Here is a 22,572-nt window from a genome sequence, read left to right as displayed (position 1 = left end):
ATCAATTTCATTGCATAAGGTATTCGAGAATTTAAATATATTCATTGGGTACACAGGAACTGCCTGAGCAACGACCTTAATCAGTACCTCCCACCCCGCTTGAGAAATGAACTGTTGTTTCCACCCTCTGATCTTTCTAAAAACACGATCCTTAACATAGGCCATTGCCTCTTTTTTGGAACTTCCCCAATCTGTTGAAATCCCTAAATACTTCCCTAGGTCCTCCACTTGTGGCATATTCAAAATGCTACAAAGATCCTGACACACCTCAACTGGTGTATTAACATTAAAATAAACCACAAACTTTTGCAAACTAACCTCTTGGACGGACGCATGACAGTAGGCATTAAGAAGATTCACAATATTCTGACAATTGTTCCTTGTGGCTTTTAGAAAGATCAGAGTGTCATATGCGAATAAAAGATGAGAGAGGCATGGCCTGATAACATTGATCCGAATTCCTTCAACAAATCCCACATCAGAAGCATATCTGATAAGAAGTGATGGCACCTCACTGACAAGAGGAAATAAATAGGGTGAAAGTGGGTCACCCCGCCGTAAACCCCTTGTCGACTTAAATCTCTCTCCTTGATGACCATTAATCAAAACCGAGAACTCCACTGTGGTAACATAATTCATCACCAAATTCACCCAATTTCTATCAAAACCCATCTTCAACATAACAGCCTCCAAGAAGTCCCATTCCACCCCCTTATTCATATCAAGTTTAATTCCCAGGTCATACTTTAACTTCGCCTTCCTAAGTTTAGGGAAATGGAAAACTTCATGGGCAATGATGATATTGTCTGGAATCTTTCTTCCTTCCACAAAAGCATTCTGAGAAGAGAAAGTGAATAGTACAAGCCTATTTGTTAAAATCTTTGAGAGCACTTTATAGGAATAATTACATAGGCTAATTGGTCGAAAATGGTTCATCGATTATGGATTAGGAATCTTTTGAATTAGGACAATATTAGAGAAAAACTAATGAAAAAAGTTTGAAAACTGAGTTTTAATGATAAAGACAAAATAAAGGGTAAAGTGAATAGTACAAGGATTGATTTTTTTATGTAAAAATGTGATTTTTCATTAAATTGAACAGTACCGCAAATTTTTTGTTAAAGTTCACAATATTAGTGGAATTTAACGGTTTTAAACAAGTTCCTCCATTTAGAAACTCTGCTGCCAAACCTTTAATCTCCGCTTCAATAATATCCCAGTAAGATTGAAAAAACACACCTTGGAATCCATCCGGCCCTGGAGCTTTCAACCTTCCCATCTGAACCACAGCATCTTTAATTTCCTCATCCGCCAAAGGTCGAGACAACATTTCATTCATCTGCGCCGTAACCACAGGTTGAACACAGTCCAAAATATTTCCCCAGTCACGATGCCCATTTGAGGAGAATAAATTAGAAGAGTTTAAACTCAACTCCCTTCACCTACTAGAAAGATAAATGGAGAATCGCAGCAAAAGAAAAAGAAAGCCGGAATCCGACGACATTAGCGACGACACCGCCTTCGCCGTCGTGCTGGCCGCTCTCTCATCTCTGAACCCCAACTCCCTCCGACCCTTAATCAATAAATGCCTAAACAAACTCCACCACTCGATCACCGATCCCACCCTCTCTCTTCTCCCAACTCTCCTCACTTTCAACTCTCCTGCAATATCTCGCCGTGCCGCTGAGATGGTGGGGTCCGCCGCCCTGGAGTCCTTGGACATGAACCAGAGGATTGCTTCCGATGCTGACATAATCAATAGCTTGCTCTCCGCATTGGCCAGCTCCAACACTGGCGTCTCAGTGGCTGCCTGCAATGCCCTTCTGGATTTGTGCACCACTGGTTTCGGACGGCGTCGTTTGCTCGATTCCTATGCGCTTCCCAGGATTCTGTGAGTGCCCAACATTTTGTTTTTGTCATACCCAACTATTTTGCTTTCCATTGTTTTTCATTTACTTGGCATGTCATGTGATAGGTTTTTAGTTCTGGGTTTCTTCAGGTTCATAAATCTTTGGAAAATTCAGTGTCTTTTTGCTCTGTTTCTGTGGATAGTGGAGGAGTTATCGCTCCAAAAATCGGGTTTAAGGGAGATGAACTTCCAGTGTTACTTCTTAGTGCTGCAGTTCTTCTCATCAATACCTGTAAAATTGAGCAATTGGAGAACATCCCAACAAACCTCTCTCATGTTTTTTTCGCCTTCATGAGAAATCTGTGGGTGAAAGTGCGGAATGAAATGGTGTTCGAAAGCCAATTAGAGTCCACCCAAGGGGGGCATTTACATATTAGCAACATTAGGATTAGTGATATAGCCGAAACCCTTTTTAGGCTTTCCATTTGTGCCTCTCAGCTTATCAAGCCTTTGCCTTTTCATGTGGTTGAAAGGGGTATATTTGGATTCTCTGAGTCTGGTTTTAAGGATTTCATATCAAATCAGTGGGAGGTGTCACCCTTTCTTGTGCGGCGTGGGCATCCAGAAGGGGATTTAGTTGAGGAGAATGATAGTTTTGGACCATTTGTACGATCGCTAAACTCAACGGGAGCATTTCCTTCCTTTCTTTCTTCAATGCTTCCGAGGATGGTTTCTTGTCTTCCTATTGCTTCTGATGAATTTAACATCCTTACTTTCCTAGGGGAGGTGAAAAATAAATTGGGTTGCCCTCTAACCTACCAGCAGGACATTCGGGTTCTAAGAACAGACGGCCACCTAAAGAGGGAGGAACATTTTTTTCTGAACGGTTTGAACTCTTGTTGTACAAAGGATCCTCATTATCTTGGTGTCAAAGATGTTTTAAAATGTGAAGAAGCATACAAGGAAGGTTATACAGTTGCACTGCGTGGAATGGAGTTCCGCTTTGAGAGCGTTGCTGCTATTGCAGATGGATTGGCATCTCTTTTTGGTCAACCATCAATTGGTGCCAATATGTACTTGACACCCCCTGATTCTCAGGGTTTGGCTCGCCACTACGATGACCATTGTGTGTTTATATGCCAACTTGTTGGGACTAAGAAATGGAGACTTTATCCTCAGTCAAATGTGCATTTACCTCGCTTGTATGATCCTCTTGATCGGCTACATGCTTCAGAAGTGCAGAGTTCACCAGCTGAATGCAAACAATTTTTGCTGAGAGAAGGTGATATTTTGTATATTCCCAGAGGTGTTCTCCATGAGGCATGCACCGAGAATGTTAGTTTTGATGGGTCTGATGGCAATTCCTTACACCTTACACTCGGTATTGAGGTTGAGCCTCCTTTTGAGTAAGTATGAGTAAAATATAATCTATTGTTAATGATCAACTTTCTTAATTGCTACCGCTGTGGTTTTTTTGGGTCAAATATGTTCATGAAATGACTTTCTAGTCCCATGCATCTTTAGTATGTCAGATCAAATATATTACCATCTGTTACCAATCACAAAGTCTTGACCAGGTGTTCTACCCATGTGATTTAAGATATCCTTGGTCCTCATATTGTGTATTTAGGAATTTACTTGTCTAATTAGTTGATTATTAAAATTAAAAAAAAATCAGAAGGGTATGATTTTTGGCATAGTTTACTGATAAAATATTTCCAAGTGGGATGTTGGTAGTGTAAGTAAACTTATAGGTACACGATTCAGTATCGTGCAGAGCATGTGTGCAAGTGATATATGACGAAAGCTTATGGATAGTTTTAACTTATTTTTCACCCTCTGATGTGGAACATTGAATATTTTGTGGATATAAGGGAATGTTGCAATATTGATGCTGCAATATACATTATCTACCAATTATAGATAAGATATGAATAGAGATTGACCTCTTCTAACTGTCTTGTGGGCATGAACAATATCTGTTGTGATAATGTCATTTGTATACTTTTATGACATTCTCTTCATTTTAATTTAATAGAATCTCCAGAATGCTCAATGAATGAGTAGTTGTTGTCTAGAGTCCTGTTGACCGTATCCCTATCCACTTAACCCCAAAAGCTGTCATTGACTCCTAAGCACTGTGTGGGGGAAATATTGAACAGATAGGGAGCTTGGTCTATAAATTATTGAGTTCACAACACTTGGGTAACTGTAACACAAAATTGGTCAGTTACACAAACTACTTGAATTGTCTAGAATTCAAGGGCTTTCTCGGTCTGTTGAAGTTTAATTTTCTAGTGTTAGCATGTTATCAAAGCAGGTTGCTCGCGTGTTGTTCCTAACTGCCCACATGTTCCCACATCATACAATATGTAATGTCCATGTGTAGTCTTAGATGACACCAGAAGTGAGGGGGCATGTTGAAAGTATCAGGGGATTAAGAACCTTAAATTTTCTTATAAGGAGTTGGCTTACACGCAAAGATGTTTCAAAGAAGAATCATTTTAAGCAGTCAAAAGATATTTTTAACTATACAAAAGATTAAAAAATTCTTTTGACTGCTTAAAATGATTCTTCTTTGAAACGTCTTTGTTTCTGAGGCTGAACAATGCATGTGGGCTGATCCACATTTGTGACCATATCATATGGTGCTGAGTAATAGACATCTTTTTTCTACAATCCATATCATCTGGTATTGGTTGGTTATGTATGTAAAATTAGAAATTGCCCTTACTTTTTGATTTCTGAAAGAAAAAAAACCTTCAAGTAAGATGTAAAAAATTCTGAACTCATAATCGAATTAACATTGCTAGACTTCTGACATACTCTGGTTCTCATTGTGTACAGGTGGGAGGGATTTGTTCATGTTGCACTCTTCAGTTGGAACCAGAACCAAAAAAAAGCTCATAACCTTTCCGAGTATTCATCTGGAATTATTCATGATATATCTGTGAATTTGTTGCACGCTGCTATTGTGCTGATTGGCGATTCTGATTCTACCTTCCGGAAGGCTTGCTTGGTTGCTTCGGTTTTTTCGCAATCGCATATCCATAATTGGCTTGATTTAAACCAGCGAATCATTTTCTGTCAGTTGATTGACAAAATTAAAATAGAGTCACAGTTCTTGAAAGTGTTCAGGAATGTAGAATTAGCAATTCAGAAAAGCGAAGATCCTTTCCAACGAATTAGATGGCTTGGGTTTCTTAATACGGAGGAGGAAAGCAGTCCAAATTGTGAACAGAATATGCATTTGATGGGGATGAAAAACTTGTTCACATTGTGCAGTCGACATAAAGGCAAGGTGGAAGCTACATTCCAGCAGCTAACATCTAGGTTTAGTAGTGAGGTGATATTTGATGATGCAATAGAAAGGTATAAGATACTGCTAGAGACATATAGAAGGGCCAGAAAGCAATATATGAATGGGATGGTTTCACTGCATTATGAATTATGAGTTTAGAGACATATTCGCTTCCTCCTCTCTGTTCATAATTATAGCTAGTTCTGACAGTGTGAGACCCTGATGGAAGGGAATGAATCAGCTCCGTCTTGCACAGTGGGATCTGATTCATACGTCAATGATCCAGCTTTATACCTAATGTAGCCAGTTTACGGTTAAAGTGCCATTCTATAACCTATGGCTCAAGGTACGTCATACTTCACTTGTTGACTTGGTTTATTCTTGTGAACAAACAGCTATGTAGGTATAGTGAAATGATGAAAAGAAAAATGAATTCCGCAACAGTATTAAAGACAACTTTAATCAAGTGTTCCTTCATGAGATATATATATATTTTTTTAATGAATCCTTCGTGAGATATATGAGTACATCATATCTGCATACATCTCAGTCTAGAAGGTTCAGTACCGGTCTATGGTGTGGGATGTCTGGGTGTTGGATTTGGATGAGTAGTCACTCCATGATAATCAATATGATAAACAAGCTCGTCTAAATCATTGTTACTGTTTGCATGTTTGATTGCTAGTGGAATTTCTTTGACTTTGGATGCTTCTGACTCTCCATCTTCATCAATGACCTACATGTAACACAACCTCAATGATGGTTTTGGATAAAAGTAGAATACGAACACAGCATCTATTAAAAAAACTTCAAAAATAGAATCAGATGGTTTCAGGCTACAAACTTGATGTGAAATTACAATGTTTTCCGTCACTAAAGCAGACTGTTCAGGAAGAACTGAACATTATGATTGTTAACTCATGTATTGTGTGAAAAGAAAGACTGACATGCTCGAACAGGATTCATTTGGCATGTTATGTGAGAACTGAAAACAGTTATGTTTTGGACCCTTTTTGAAAATAGTTGAAGTCACGTTGCCCTTACTCAAAATTTTCTGAATTGCATGAAAACTTGGAATAAAAACATTATGCATCATATATATATATATAAATAAATAATAATAATAAAAAAAACCCTACCTTGAACTTTTGATATTCATCTTTGTTGTGGGTCAATGACATGCTTAATTTTCTAGCCGGTCGTCTTTTTGGGAGAGAAGCCCGTGAAGCGGAATTGATCTTGTGGGAAGAAAGATAGAGACCTGTTATAAGGAAACAGAAGATGATGATACACAAAGATTTCGTCATTTATACAGCTGAAATGAAAAGCTTCCTATGCTTAGAGCAGTTCCAACGTGGGAACCACCCCCCCCCCCCCCACCTCAAAAAAGGTAATACACTATGATATCCACCAAGTGAACAGTAACTGTTCTTAATGAACAGTAATCATCTTTTGCATCTCCACCGTTGCATTTCAATAGCCCTGACAATAAGCAATAAAATATTAGTATAATACAAAATAAATTTTTTTGTAATTTCGGATAAGATTTTTAATCGTTCTCGTTGCTCCACTTGTCATAATCCGAAAAAGACAATTATTGGTGATGGATTTTCGATAAGATTATTAACCAATCTCGTCGCGCCACGTATCATAATCTGTTTACAATCTTTAAGGATAGATTTCCATTAGATTTTTAATGAATGACAGCATGCCACGTGATATTATCTACAACCTAATCCTTTCTGAATCTTCTATATAATCCACCATCCATCCTCACAAATCTCACACCAATTTTCTTAAGATTTCTATCATTATTCATAGTTTTTGCTTCATTCTTCACCAAAATTCATAGTTTCTGCTTCATTTTTACAGTGTCTTCTTCTTCAAGGATGATGTGGGAAATCGATCAGCAAGAGGAAGAATTGTTTAACCAATCAAAAGGAATGTTCAATCTCCAGGTGGCCCAAACTGAGAGGGAAGAGGATGAGGAGCGTAGAAGGAGAGATGACGAAGCAAGAATGGGCAGAGTCTCGCATTCCCGTCGAGTCATCCAAGTTGTGGGTCATTTCTACAGGCCCAACCATTCTGGAAACCTTGATAGAAGCAGACAACAACGAGCCACGGGATTCTTGGACGATTATATTGTCGTAATAGTGCATTCCTTGATATGTACTTTAAACGTCGTTTTAGAATGGAACACCATTTGTTCAACAAAATCATGATTGCTGTTTGCAACCATGATTCTTACTTTGTGCAAAAGAATGATGCTTTTGGTGCTATGGATCTCCTTCCTCATCAAAAAATTACTGCTGCCTTACGGATGCTTGCATATGGAGCATCTGCAAACCAAGTGGATGAGATAACGAGGATGGGGAAATCAACCATTCTTGAGTCCCTGATGAGGTTTTGTGGAGCAATCGAATCTATCTACACTGCAGAGTACCTCCAGAAACCTACTGAAATGGACTTGCAAAGGCTTCTAAAGAAGAACGAGATGTGAGGTTTTCCTAGGATGATTGGAAGTATTGATTGTATGCACTGGACCTGAAAAAACTGTTCAAGTGCATGGCAAGACGCTTATGGGGAAAGAAAAGGATAAAAAAGTATCATTTTGGAGGCGGTGGCATATTTTGATACATGGATTTGGCACGCCTTTTTAGGGTTCCGAGAGCTCAAAATGATCTCAACGTCCTAGTCCAATCCTCAGTGTTCAAGATGTCTTGCAAGGAAAGACACCAAAAGTCACATACTGGGTCAACGAACGTATGTACAACGGGCCATACTACTTAGCGCATTTACCCAAGATGGTCATCGTTTGTCAAAACAGTACCACATTCGTGAAATGCAAGGGAAAAACACTTTGCGAGCTGTCAAGAGGGGTGCAGGAAGGATGTGGAGCGTTGTTTTTGTATCCTCCAAGCTCGATGGGTGATTGTCAGGGGTGCTACCAGAATGTTTGATGTAGAGTCACTTCGATCCATCATGATGACGTGCATCATTCTTCACAACATGATTGTGGAAAGTGAGTACGATTATGATGCCGTTGATGAATATGAGCCAGGCACGATGAACAATTCAAGAACACGTATATATTCTGCTCATGGTGCCACCGAAGAACCCGTGCAACATGAGCCATTAGAAAGGGATGAACGTTACAATGAATAGGTCATTCAACAATATACTGCACTTCAAATGCCATATATGCACAATGCCCGGCAAAATGACTTAATAGAGCTCCAGTGGGCATTGAAACAAGCTGCAGATATTTAAGTTCATTTAATGTGTTTGTTTTTATTTGATGTGTTTATTTAATTTTAGTTGGTGTGTTTTTTTCAGTTCATTTTTAGTGAGTTTTTTATTATTTGGTATGTTTATGTAGTTTTATTTGGTGTGCTTTTGTCATTTGAATAAATATTCTCTTAGTACTAAATTCAATAAATTGGAAACAACATAAAGTACTCTATTCAATAAATAATAAATGATAACCCAATGTGATTGGAAAATTATGGGCTCCAATTACAAAAACTACTCTATTCATCATCACTTAATCAATTTGTGGTGTGAGGATGATCTTCTCTTGTCATGTTAGGATCATCTTCTCTTGCTCTCACTTCTCTTGCACGCCTCCTTCGCACCATGTTCATTTTCTCCGACTTCCTAAAATATTTAGAATTTAGAGACTTTCCTTCTAAAGGCGTGTTCATAATTTCACGATCTCGTTGAGCCATTCATTTTTCTCTAACCTGTTTCCTTTCTTGCCTAAGTAGCGCTCTTTCTCTCTCATTAGCTTGAAATTCTCTCTCAACAGCTGCAGCTTTTGCCTCATCTCTAGCCTTATCAGCCTTAAATTTCGCAATTTCCAGCGCCAAAGTCAATTCACCTTAGCGAGCAAGTTCGTCCATGTACTTTGCATAATCATTCTTGGAAGCACTCCCTTTACTCTTTGAAGCCTTCTTACCTTGAGGCCTAATTGGATAATGGGTCAAACCCGACACTTGTTCAGGGAAGGGCGTTTCGGGCACTTCTTCTGCATCATCTTCATGAACATGTGGGCCAAAGATCAGGTGTAGAGTGTAGATGAGTGCTGTTCATGAAAACTTCTGGACCAACAGGCACAACTCTGAATTTAGGACAATCTTTGACAATATTCCAACATTCCCACCAGTTGAATAATTTATTTTTGCTTTTGGTTTTGGCACCAAACCAAGCTTTGTGCTTGAAGTTGCTACACAATGCGGGAGAAGAAATAATTATAATGAAAGTAGGTAACAAATAAATAATACAAACAAATAATTATAATGTAAATTTGGGTATAGTACAAACATATAAATAATATATTGTTACCTGATCTGCGTAATTTTGCCCACTTCGAATATTAGTACTAGCTCGTGCCAAGACATCTCTCCATGTACTAAACGATTGGCTAAGTAATTTCCAACGACTGGACATCGATTATTTGGTTCTTTTCCCACCCATTTTCTCAAGATAATTGGTATGAATAAGACTCCACATTTCTCGCAACTGCATCTCATTACCCGTAAGCGAACTATGAGTAACTTCAACCTAGCTAGTACACAATGCAACATTTTCAAGAAGCGACCAATTCGTACCTGCATCAGTAGTCATTTTGTTGAAAAAATTGGATTGAAACTTTGACAGAAAGATAGGAATATGATTGAAAGTAGTTGAGAAAATATGAAATTGTGGTGTAAGGTAGATGATAATGAGAAGGTACTTATAGAAAAGTAAAAATAAATTTTTTTTCGGATTTTTTACAATTTTTAAATTTTTTTATTCAACTAATTAATCTCTGCTGTTGGATTTAAAAAACATTGAATTCCAACATTCTAGATTGTGCCACGTGGCACAACGGTAACTTTTCTTAATTTTAAAACTATTTTTTTATTTATAAAGGAGAATAATATCAACCGTTGATCTCAAATCCAACGGTTGATATTAAATAAGATTTTTTTATTTTTTTTACCATTGCAAATTGAATGGTCCACATTATATAGCAGTTGAGATCCAACGGACCATGGGAAGCCACGTGGCTTCCCAACGGTAACTTTTTGAAACTACGCCGCGGGCCCTAGGCACTGAAACCATGTCGGGTGATGCGCCCCCAAATGCGAGTGAGGTGCACGAGCCTAACAGATCCACTTCGGACTCGCGGGCTGACAATTCCTCATAGGCCTGGTGCTTGGGCCTCCACTGTCCCTCAGGCTCCCCACGCTGGAGTGTGTAGGCCGGGCTCTCGGGCCCTTTTTCCTAGCCTGTCCCCCAAGCAAACTCCCACGCTGGAGTTGCTCTTAGGGGGGGGAAAAGTTGGAGCACCAATGTTTGTGTGTGTGTGTGAGAGAGAGAGAGAGAGAGAGAGAGAGAGAGAGAGAGAGAGAGAGAGAGAGAGAGAGAGAGAGAGAGAGAATTATTGATTAAGGGACTGGGGAAACATGTCTGAGCCCATGCTTGTGATTCTGTTGTTATGAGAGAGAGAGAAAGAGAGAGAGAGCGAGAGAGAGAGAGAGAGAGAGAGAGCGCAGCTCAGAATGGTGTAGACAGGTGTGTCCCCAGGGCCTATGCTGTTACCAAATTTACTCTCTTTGGTGAAGACTTGCTTGTGGCCTAATAATGTCCAACTGGATTCCCGTCTGGTGTTGCAGGGCAGGTAAAGAGAAGAAACTGAAATTCACCTTTGTGTTTCACTTCAAACAAAGCCACTCACGATTGAATCATTAACCATGTTTTATCCTCACCAACAACTAATTATTTTTCCCATGTCAATCTTTGGCTGCGTTCCCCACTCTGTCTCTCTCTCTCTCTCTCCAAAATTTTGATGTTGAGGGCATCTTTTTTTCAAGATGCAATCTGTGATGATGGTTTTATTGCCAAAGGTAATCCCTGGCCCTTGATCGGCTTCATATATCCGGTTTTGTTTTTCATCTTTCAGAAATTTAGGACCTAACTATTTCGTTTTTTGTGTTCAGTTTTCATTTTTGTGCTCAGAGATGAAGAAAGTATATAGGGAAATGAAAGATGAACAAGGGTGAAAGGAAAAATGGGTCGGGAATGGTTATGAGGATGATATTGATCTGCTTATTCGCCACACTAGGAAGAGATTCTCTTCTTAAACCAATGCATAGCCCTAGTGGCGTTACCGGTTCATTAAATGTTTGTTACGTGTTCAAAATTAACATAATTATCTAGTAAATGTTTACCATATGGCATCACCGGTTAAATAAGAGTCTCTTCACAATGAGAACCGAATAATTGCATTAACAAAGAGTGCATGGTTCCACAAAATCAACATCATTAGTATTATCTAGATAAAAATTTCAATGACTGAGTAGAAATTCAACTCACAAAAATAGGTATCAAACTCTCAACCATGTGAGCCAAACTTAAACTAAGACCGAAAAACCATAAAGCTATTGTAGTCATATTGACAAATCGTCACCAACTTGGCCAAAACCTAGTTGGTTTCCAAGTTTAAATTGGAGAAATTTTATTTGAATCCATATAATCTCACTCTATAGCTAAGGGTGAATGTACATTGGGACTAAGGTGATCCCAAGATTTCCTAGAGGCCAAGAAATACACATGTGAAGATCCTCTAGGGACACTCTGAATGTTTGGTATGAACCCCTTTTGCGCCCACGAGGTGCTTGATGTAATGTTTGCTGGGCATATCTCAGCAGATTGCACCGATAGCACTTGACAAAAGTTCTTGATAATACTCGTCAAATTGTTGATATTTGTTAGTCTGTGTGCAATACAGTTCGACTAACGACAACAAGATCATCTAGTATTCGACGAAATTCCTCGGTGAATAAATTGAAGTTTTTTTTTAACGCATTTGGCGCTCTATTTATATCTAAAAAACTAGGACCCTTAACACTGGCACACTCAACTTAAACGTTAAATGTGAATTGTCTTCTCGCCTTATTGTATCAGGGAAATGATTTTCACACACCCTTTTGAGCTTATCACACACCTCTCCTTATTTCAAGTCATCAAATTGAATAAGTTAAACGAAATCTATTGTTAGGATCAAACAGAGATGTGTAAGAGGCTAAAAAATTGTGTCCTTATCATTTTTCTTGTATAATTACATTCAAGTACAAAATTAAATTAACTCAAACTAAAATTATTAAATCCACATCTAACAATCAAACCGTAACCATCACGCAATCTTTCTCACAGGCTAATGTCAAACCATAGTTTAGCTCTGTAATTGAAATTCAAATGCGCAACAGTTGTTGGATAGGTTATTAGAGTTTGTTCTTTGTATTTCAAATGTTCACTTGTAAATAGGGATTTGATTTTATCCCTCAAACTGATGCATTCCTATACTATTATAAATATAATGAACCATCACAATTAGTGATGAAGCTAGGAATTCACCGCGATGGTATAAAAATAGTTTTTAAAAATCGATCATACTTTCATTTATAATTATCCACGACATGTTCTCGTGTATTGGAAACATTGTATCACAATATTATTGTCAATAGCATCAAATACATCTTTTTCAATGTATACAACCAAAATATCATTCAACCATTTATTTCTCATCCTATTACAATGTGGATTCTTCACAATATTCATCAACGAAAAATCTCTTTCAACGGAAGTAGTCACAATAGGTAAAATTAATGCTAACTTGACGAACAAGTACACCAAGGGATATTGTCTATCCCTCTTTATCTCCATCAAATTTTGTGCAAGATTACTAATTCATTTAAATCCAGAAAAGTCATTATGCAAATGCTTGTCAAAATATTATTCATTGTACTCCTACAAATGACGTATATGGAAATTAATGACTTCGAGGTCGAAACAATTCCATATGTAAATAAGCTCTTTAGACTTGATCTCTAATAATTAAATCATATGATGATATCTGAAGTTGAAGCCCAGAAGATTTGCTAGTATACTTTCTATGTCACTTTCATTTGAACTTTCATGAATATTCGTTGTCGAGGGTTTAGGAGTGTCTTCTATTGGTTTTCTCTTAAAATACCTCTCCATAACTGTTTAAATAATACAAAGAAAAAAAAGTCAATATAATACAAGTTTGATCAAATAAACAACCACCGACTCAACCAAAACAAAATGCAATTAAAAAAGAATCTACTTCGGCACTTCAGTCTTCAGTTCATTATCATTTTTATATAAACCCAAATATTCAAGCCATCTAAATCGAATGATCATAAACCACATAAAGCCAATTCCCAATTACTACATATAAATCCAATTGAAAAGTTCCAGCAAAGAGTCAAAACTACATTAACTAATGGAATTGAATGAAACTCTAAAAACTCCAATAAATCTAAGATGAGAAAAATACCGATGTTTGGGAATTTGGGATTCCCTGATACACCTTTTTGTCTTTATCATTCGGAAAGCTCAGTTCCACACTCTAACTTCAATGATGGGAACAACCCTCACACCCCGGCGCTCTAATGAAAAGTAGTTCTCCGCCTTACTATATTTAGAATAGTGGTCGATCTCTCGGTACATTCCTAACTTAATGTTATGTTCAGGCAAGGTGCCTATCATGAGATTTATGGGCAATATCTAATAGTAAGAAGTATAAAAAAAGAAACATGAATAATGCACCCCAAAATGACGATACTCGCCATGATCGTTACATGTATTTACAATCAAAGACAGTTGGTATGCCTGATCAAACTTGAACAATGGAGAAACTTGGAATTGGGATTTGAGGAACATCATTCAGCAAATTATTGGATATGAATTCTTTTAATTTTTTTGTATGAGTGGACATCCGTTTAAGAACAAGGAGTCAAAGAAACGACTAGATAATGTTGTTATGGGGAAAGTCAACTTTATGGATGAGAAAAAAATGCTAGCTCAAGAAAAATCATTAACCCATGGAATTCTTGAAGGCAAACATGTGGCATTAAAGGAGGTTCTGGTTTCCTAAAAGGAGTCAAAATTTTAACGTCTTCATTTACTCTTTCCACTCTACTTTTCATTAGTACATTAAAACGGGTCATTTGGTGTAAGTAATTTCTCAATCAAAATTATTATGACTAATAACTGATTAAAACTCAACCCCCATAATAAAATCTCTATCAAATCCCTCTTATCCCCCACCTTTCCCATTTCACAATTATATTCATCTCTCTCTCTCTCGCTCTCTCTCTCTCTCTCAAACATGGATGATGATGAAGCAGCATGCAGCACAGAGCTCCAACTAGGGCTTGGTGTGTGTGAATATGCTTCAAGGCAAGAGAAGAAGGATAATCCTTTGGTATGCTTGGACCTATTATTTGCGCTTTGCCCGAAGCAGGAGGTTCCTAGTTCGGACGATCACATCGCAAATGGATCAGGTTTGAAGACGATGGATGAAGATGAAGATAGTTATGAGAGAAGCACTGAGCACACCAATATAAAGGGTGTAATCATGAACAACAAAAACGTTGTGAGAAAGAAGCTGAGGCTCACAAAAGAGCAATCCACCTTGCTGGAAGAGAGCTTCAATCGGCATAGCACCCTAAATCCGGTATGATATAAATCTTTAATCTGATTTAGCCATGTTTTAGATTTTTTTTTTTATTATACAAGTGATGTTCTAGTTTAAATTCATCTAAATTGCAAAGAGGGGGACTCAAACTCTGAGTGCATAAGGGGGATCGAGCAGTTCTATTATAATTTTGAATTTCAAACTCGTTCTCCCTCTTGAATATTGGTTCCTCGGTATGACATAACGGTTAATGAAAGGATAAAGATGAGAAATTGTGAAGGCTTGCTTTGTCAAGAACTATTTTACTTATTTAATTACCATTTAGTTTGTTTGATTTATATTATGTAGGCCCAGAAACAGTCACTTGCTGAGCAATTGAATCTGAAGCCAAGACAAGTTGAAGTTTGGTTTCAGAACAGAAGAGCAAGGTGACTCGTAAATAGAAATTATTCTCGTATCAAACAGTTTGACATGTTATATATGTTCTCAAGAAGGCGACACATAAACTGATGTGCATGCATCCTCAGGACAAAGTTGAAGCAATCAGAAATAGACTGTGAGTTCTTAAAGAAATGCTGTCAAAGTCTCGGCATCGAGAATCAGAGGTTGAAGCAAGAATTGCAGGAGCTGAAATCATTAAACGGCAACGGGACATCACCATTGTACATTCAGATTCCAAAGGCTACAATGCTTACAATGTGCCCATCTTGTGAGAAAATGGTAAAAGCTCGTCATAATAACCAAGCAGCTGCAAAGAAAGCAGAAGATCTCAATGTGGTCCGAAAGAGCAGTAATAAATTGCAGGGTGGCTTTGACGGTACAATTTAACTAGAGAGATTGGATGGTATAAGCTTCATAGCTATAACCTCAGCCAATATATATATAGTTACAACAAGCAATGAAGTATTGATCATATGATTCATATCAATCAATCAACAACTAGCCACATGACTAAAATGATTTATATGCATCACAATGAGGGGTCTAAGTGTTCTACTAATTATAGAAAAGAATAGGGCAGCTAGAAAAGAAAAGTTAATTTTATATTTATCATTTCCTTCACAAGGATTTATTTGATTTGACCCAAATGTTTTTTATCTATTTTGCTTTACTATTTGTACTCTCTTTTGTTTGAAAATGTTTCTTTAAAAGCACTTATTTTAGAAATGCATCGAATTTTATAATAGAAATGCAAATAAAGTATTTGCATTTTTTTTCTAAAGCAAAGCACTTCAAGTTCCTTTGTCATCTAGAAGTACTTTGAACTTTTTCTGTAACATTATCATAAACGCTTTTGGTTGTCTAAAAATGATTTTAGTTATTATAAAAACATTTTCAAACAGATTATCTAGCATTGTAGTATTGGATATGTTGGATAATTTTTTTTTTTTTTTTCATTTGGTTCAATTTTGGAAAAAGAAAAACTTACAAGGTGAATTCCTTTGGGACATGTGTTTGACTTTTACATAATATACATGATTAAAAAATTTCACTAAATTATAAAACTTTACTGAATTCTTATAAAAATGTTTACATCTTCTGCAAGAACATTGAATAGAAATTTGTAAAAAAACATACGCCATCTACCATCATTCATATTAGTTTATTCACATTAAGTTGGAAGTTATAAAACCATATACAAAGATTATGAAAATGATGTCCCCACATCTAATATATCATGCTTTTTTTTTTTTGGCCAAATGAAAACTTCATTAAAGACCTATAGAGGGACAACAAGTACAAATAAAGGCTATGATAGCCCAAAGGCAAAACCCAGAATAAAAAAAAGAGTGCAGTCGATACAAACTAAGCAGCAGCGAAATACGGCTTAGACAATCAGACAAATACTACTGAACACCACTCAGGTGAAACAAAAGAGGAAGAGGCTAATAGTGATACCACTATCAAACCTCAATCAAAAGATGGCAGAGGACATGGAAGCCCATCCTGAGATAGCACCATAACTAGTGAGGGAGGGGGCAAAGTTGCCCATGAGAGATTGCTCTTTCAAATCGGTTAAAGATGTAGCCACATGAGCTACTTGGTTGGCCGTTCTTGGAACCCAGTTCCACTGAACAAAAGCAAAGGAAGCCGCTGCCCGACGAATTTCATCGACAATTCGATATAGACACCCTTGGTTGTGAAGGTATGGTTTCCGTAAGCAATCGATGACCTAGAAGAATCGCTCTCAATGATGATATGATTGAAGCATTTGGCTTTGGCAAATTTCAAACCCCCAAGAACAGCCTCTGCTTCGGCAACATCAAACGAGGATCGATGTGAGTGTAAAGAAGCACCAGCTAAAAATGTACCATTGTGATCATGTGCAATAATTCTTGCACGAGCTTCACTTGTAGCGAGATTCCATGCACCGTCAACCTTTATTTTAATAAGAGACCATTGACGAGCTTGCCAAGAAAGAAAGAGTTCTCTGTACTGCAGAATTTGAATGTGGTTGACGGCAACGATAGATGTTACTGAATTTCGATAACAAATTGAGAATGTGATGCGAGATAACAGTGAAGTAAGAAAGTAGGAGAGTGAGTTGTGTAGTGATAGGATTTTTTACACCTGCGCAAATAGGGTTAAAATCATTAAAAATACTTGCAAGAATACAAGGTAATTGTAGTATAATTGCTCATGCAAGGTTGTTGTCCCCAAAGATTGTTTGACTAATTCGTAATTAAATCAACTCTTAATTAACTATTAAAACATATTTTTATCAAAGATTTGAGATTTTTGAGTTTGAAAATATTGAATTAACAATTAAAGAAACCTAGAAGTTAGAAACTAAAGACAGCAAATAGAAAAACCTTTTTTTAACTAAATCAATTTAGGGAAAGACTAGGGTTTAGCCGTCACTGTCACAATCCTATGCAAATCTATCAATTACTTATGAATTTCCACATCCATGCTTTGAATGTTAGGTTTTCCTAATGCATATTTTCCTTGTGATGTTCAAGCGAAAATGTATATCTAGTATGCTATCCACCTGTGATGTTCAGATCAAATATAAACATGCAAGACTCACTAAGTTTCATGAAAACCCTTTAAAAAACCATGAAACCCTTAAGAGTGTGATGTTCGCCTTAAATGAACTTACAATTACTAATCACAAGAAGCCTTCCTCAATTTCAAGGTGATGTTCCAACAGAAATTGCATCAAATTACTTATCTAAATACCCTAATGGTGATCAATCATTAAAATATATTGATAGTTTTAATCGCAGTGGTTGATAATTCAAAGCAAGCATGCATCCATTCATAAGCAAATTAAAGTTGCCAAATGATATTAGAGTACGGGTTGTACATTTCATCACCTGGTTTGTGGCATGAAGGAGAGTACGGGTTGTACATTTCATCACCTGGTTGGTGGCATGAAGATGAGTTCCTTCTTCACCTGGTTGGTGGCATGAGTGGCAAGTTGCCAAATGATATTAGAGTACGGGTTGTACATTTCATCACCTGGTTAGTGAAAATAAGAGCAAGGTGTCTAGGCACATTGTAGCAAGTGTCGAATGACACAAAGTATGTTAAACCCTTTCTAAGCACAGTTGGCTTATGTATGAATGTGTTGGAATGTATGAATGAACGAATATACTGTGAAGCTGTTCGTTTATTTGTATAGTCTTGTTGACATATACTTAGACTTTGTTTCATGTTGGAAGCATTCATGTTGAAGGTTTGAACTCGAGTGTTTCATTGCTAGGAATGTAAGAGGATTAAGACCGAGTTGTCTAAATCACCTCTTTATTGAATTCATGCCAAATAGTCTTCGTTACATAGGATGTCGAACGGCTGAAGCTTAACACTTGTACAATGTGAGTTTACTTGTAATAGTACTTCAAGTGATCAGCATTCCATGGATGGCCAAGGGTCTTACCATCGGAGCTTCTAAGCTTGTAGGAGCCAAGGCGACTGATGCCAACAACTTCAAACGGTCCATCCCAGTTTGGACTAAGTGTTCCTTCAATCGGGACTCTGTCGCAGAGTAATCTTTTCTTCAATACCCAGTCTCCCACTTTGAAAGAACGAGGTTTGACCCTTGAGTCATAGTAGTTGGAGATGCGCTGCTTGTAGGCGACATTCCTCAAGTGAGCCTGGTTTCTGTGTTCCTCGACTAGATCTAAGTTAAGGGTAAGTTGTTTCTCATTTTCGCTTTGCACGTAGTTCTGGACTCAGAACATTGCTTGCTCAAGCTCAACTGGGACAACTGCCTCTGTACCAAAGGCAAGTGAGAATAGGGTTTCTCCTGTTGATGTCCGATACGAAATGTGGTATGACCAAAGAACTTGGGGTACAAATTCTGGCCAACAACCTTTAGCCTTGTCCAAGCTGGTTTTCAAAGTTCACTTGATTATTTTGTTGATAGCTTCAACTTTTCCATTAGACTGGGGATGAGCTGGGGAGGCAAAACATAAGTTGATGTTGAACTTAGAGCAGAACATCCTGAACTTATTATTGTCGAACTGTCGCCCGTTGTCAGTGACTATCGCATTGGGAATGCCGAATCTGCAAATGATGTTCTTCTATACGAAGTTTTCTATTTTTGCCTCAGTAATGGTTACCAAGGGTTCAACTTCGGCCCACTTTGTGAAGTAGTTAACTGCAATGATTGCATAGCAAACTTTACCCTTCCCTGCAGACATTGGGCCGATCAAATCAAGTCCTTATTGGGCCAAGGGCCAAGGACTGATAATAGGAGTGAGCGGCTCGGGAGGGGAGTAAGGAATAGTTGCGTAACGTTGACACTTATCACATGAGCGGGATATTCTGATGGCATCTTGGTGAAGTGTTGGCCAGTAATATCCTTGGCGAAAAGCCTTGTGTGCTAGGGATTGAGATCCAGCATGATCTCCGCAGACTCCTTCATGTATTTCCCGAATGACAGTTTCCGCCTCTACGGGTGTAAGGCATCTTAGGTATGGTAGGTTAAAACCCCGCTTGTAAAGTTGGTCATTAATGATCAAGTAACGGGTAGCCTTGTATCGAATTTGCTTAGCTTGGACTTTGTCATTTGGAAGGGTGCCATGAGTAAGGAATCTATAAATCGGGGTAATCCAACTATCCCCCTATTGTAGGTTGCACACTTCCACAGCCATGGTGCTTGGTGCTGCCAACAATTCGACTTGAATTGTTCTCCCAATCTTGTCTTCTACCGCTGAGGCGAGGTGAGCCAACGCATCTGCATGACTGTTTACCGCTCGAGGAATTTAGGTGATCTAGTAAGGGAAGTGCTTGAGCAACAATTGTGTTTATGCCAGATATGCTGCCATGGAGCTATCCTTAACGTCAAAGTTGTTGGTGACCTAGTTAACCACCAATTGGGAGTCACTGAAGATATCAATTCGTTTAACCCCAAGGTGTTTGGCCAAACGTAAGCCTGCTATGAGGGTTTCATATTCGGCCTCATTGTTCAACGCCTTAAATTTGAAACGAAGAGCATACTCCATTGCCACTTTATCAGGGGTCGTAAGGAGTGCTGCTCCATAACCCTGTTAGTTGGACAAGCCATCAACATATAGGCTCCATGCTGGGGCTGTTGGTTCTGTTTTCTGAGCTTCTGAGGGTAATGAAACTACTTCTTTAGGCGTAGAAACAATGTCAATAGAATATGTGAAGTCGGCGATGAAGTCTGCCACTGCTTGGCCCTTCTCAGCTGGCTTTGGTTGGTAGGAGATGTCAAACTCACCTAATGCTATCGCCCATTTGATCATTTGCCCGGAAGTGTCAGGACTTTGGAGTATCTGTCAAAGAGGATGATTGGTAATCACGATGATGGAGTGTCCTTGGAAGTAAGGGCGAAGTTTTCAAGCAGACATGACCAATGCAAAAGCCAATTTCTCAATGTTGGAGTATCGTGTCTTTATATCTTTTAAGGCCTTGCTAGCGTAGTAGACAAGCCGTTCGACATTACCATCCTTTCGAATGAGAACGGAACTTACTGCTGAAGCCAATACCGACAAATAGATAATGAGAGTGTCACCAACCTCAGGTTTGGAGAGCAGAGGGGCTTTACTCATGTAGTCTTTGAGGTTCTTGAATGCCTCAACACATTCATCAATCCATGTAATGTACTTCTTACTTCCCTTAAGTGTTTTGAAGAAATGAGCACATCTGTCTATGGCCTTAGAGATGAACCTAGTTAAGGCAACCACCTTGCCAGTAAGGCTTTGGATGTCTTTTAAAGTTACCGGTTCCTTCATGTCGAGGATTACTTTGATCTTCTCGGTATTAGCCTCAATGCCTCATTGGCTTATCATGAAGCCTAAGAATTTGACAAAGCCTACACCGAAGGCACATTTGTTGGGGTTTAACCTCATTCGATACCTCTTCAGAATGGTGAAAGTTTCAGATAGGTTGGTGATGTGTTGGTCAGCATGTTTGCTTTTGACTAGCATATCATCAACGTAAACTTCCATACTCTTCCCAATCTGTTCGGCAAACATTGAATTGATCAGTCTCTGATAAGTTGCTCCTCCTATCTTTAGGCCGAAAGGCATGACTTTATAGCAATATAGTCCCCTGTTAGTAGTGAAGGCTGTGTGTTCTTGGTCCGGAGGGTTCATGAGGATTTGGGTGTATCCTGAGTAAGCATCCATGAAGCTCAGGAGTTCACACCCTGTTGTAGAGTCTATAAGTCTTTCTATGAGAGGAAGAGGAAAGCTATCCTTCGTGAAGGGAAAACTATGAGATTCATGTATGGGATTTCTAAATGACTATCATGCATATCCAAAACAATTATGATATACGAAAGCAGCGGAAGCATTTATAACATATTATCAAAGCTATAGTCATGCAAATCCCCTTCAAGGTTCATAGGTTTATATATATTGCATCAAAACAAATTATAGAATCAAGAACAAAGTGAAGGTTAGTCTTATACCTCTTGATCTAGACTTGAGACCAAGGATGGACCACCTCCAAGCCCTTTGCTCCTTGAAATCCTTGAGCCTAGTTTCCCTCCTTGCCTCCTCCACTTTGAAAGAATGAGTGCTCCTAGGTTCTCTTCAAGTTTCCAAAGTAGGAAACCTCTAAAGATCCTCACCCACTAGTGTAGTGAGAAGGATGAAGGAATAACCAAAAGGGTGAAAGATTGTTAGCTAAAACACCCCAATGGTGGCCGGCCCTTTGATGTGTTAGAGAGCTTTTTCTTTTGCCTCTTTGTTGTTTAAACACTTCAAAAAACCCTAATGAACAATATCTTATAAAGTTCCTTATATAGACAAAAGAAACCTAGTCAACACTTGACTAAATATCTCACCCTTTCCACCTTAAAGTGGCCGGCCTCTTTGTTGTTTGTTTGGGCTTTGGGCTTTTATTATTTCAAGTCATCCAATGCTTGAATAAAAGCCCAATGGGTTTAGGCCCAATGGGCCCAATTAAACCCGAACGTTTCTTAAGCCCAAAACGATCTTTATCGCTTTTATGATTTCTTTAGACTTTCTAAATTAATCACAACAATTAATTAATCCAATTAATTATTTCCATCATCCATTAGTTACTCACCACAATAGTGTGTTGGTGAACAATCTTTTAGGTTCTAATTAGCAAGGCAGTGAGGTGATTGCCATCAATCCAATTGCTTATATTTAATTCAATCACTTAGTGAGTTAAAACTTCATTTTAATTCACCTTTCTTCTTTGACGACTACATTTAATCATCTAGAAGAACTCACAAGCTATGAGTGACATCTAACCATATGTCATAGCTACCCAAGCTAATGTAGAAGTTTATTCGAAGAACCTAGTCAGTTGGAATTACAATGTAATTCAATCCTTCTCTAATACAATACTCTCAATCACATCATTAGGGTATGGATATATCATGTCAAACCCCTAATGTGATTATTCCTTCATATATGATTCATTTGAGTCGTACAGGAACGCTTTCCATTCAATACGCTCGATACTTCGGCCGAAGATTCCCGA

General features: G+C 38.1%; 2 protein-coding genes across 6 annotated transcripts; both read left to right on the top strand.

Annotated features, from left to right (window-relative positions):
* Window positions 1-1,160: 1,160 nt before the first annotated feature.
* Window positions 1,161-11,389, top strand: LOC103452921 (uncharacterized). Of its 5 annotated transcripts, none has more exons than XR_011574818.1 (5): window positions 1,178-1,891; window positions 1,984-3,255; window positions 4,697-5,496; window positions 10,811-11,041; window positions 11,135-11,389. XR_011574818.1 is itself a non-coding variant. In XM_029091586.2 (3 exons), exons 1-3 carry the CDS (start codon window positions 1,458-1,460, stop codon window positions 5,301-5,303), a joined length of 2,313 nt encoding a protein of 770 aa, XP_028947419.2. In that variant the 5' UTR covers window positions 1,161-1,457; the 3' UTR covers window positions 5,304-5,655. The 5 variants fall into 5 exon arrangements, 1 of the variants encoding a protein (XP_028947419.2); XR_011574817.1 differs by lacking the exons at window positions 10,811-11,041; window positions 11,135-11,389 and adding exons at window positions 6,346-6,540; window positions 7,023-7,429; XR_003768028.2 differs by lacking the exons at window positions 10,811-11,041; window positions 11,135-11,389 and adding an exon at window positions 7,039-7,429.
* Window positions 11,390-14,287: 2,898 nt separating this feature from the next.
* LOC114820634 (homeobox-leucine zipper protein HAT22-like) lies at window positions 14,288-15,736 on the top strand. Its single transcript, XM_070811032.1, has 3 exons — window positions 14,288-14,679; window positions 14,989-15,068; window positions 15,168-15,736. The coding sequence occupies exons 1-3, from the start codon at window positions 14,332-14,334 to the stop codon at window positions 15,466-15,468; spliced, it is 729 nt and encodes a 242-aa protein (XP_070667133.1). The 5' UTR covers window positions 14,288-14,331; the 3' UTR covers window positions 15,469-15,736.
* The last annotated feature ends 6,836 nt before the right edge of the window (window positions 15,737-22,572 follow it).

Source organism: Malus domestica, chromosome 13 (assembly GCF_042453785.1).
Source record: "Malus domestica chromosome 13, GDT2T_hap1".
NCBI lineage: Eukaryota > Viridiplantae > Streptophyta > Magnoliopsida > Rosales > Rosaceae > Malus > Malus domestica.
This window is presented reverse-complemented; position numbering and strand designations above follow the sequence as displayed.

Coding starts and splice junctions, on each gene's coding strand:
- LOC103452921 (XM_029091586.2), top strand. CDS start 1,458: ATGGAGAATCGCAGCAAAAGAAAAAGAAAGCCGGAATCCGACGACATT. Junction 1,892..1,983: donor TATGCGCTTCCCAGGATTCT/GTGAGTGCCCAA, acceptor ATAGGTTTTTAG/TTCTGGGTTTCTTCAGGTTC. Junction 3,256..4,696: donor GAGGTTGAGCCTCCTTTTGA/GTAAGTATGAGT, acceptor CATTGTGTACAG/GTGGGAGGGATTTGTTCATG.
- LOC114820634 (XM_070811032.1), top strand. CDS start 14,332: ATGGATGATGATGAAGCAGCATGCAGCACAGAGCTCCAACTAGGGCTT. Junction 14,680..14,988: donor GGCATAGCACCCTAAATCCG/GTATGATATAAA, acceptor TATATTATGTAG/GCCCAGAAACAGTCACTTGC. Junction 15,069..15,167: donor TTTCAGAACAGAAGAGCAAG/GTGACTCGTAAA, acceptor ATGCATCCTCAG/GACAAAGTTGAAGCAATCAG.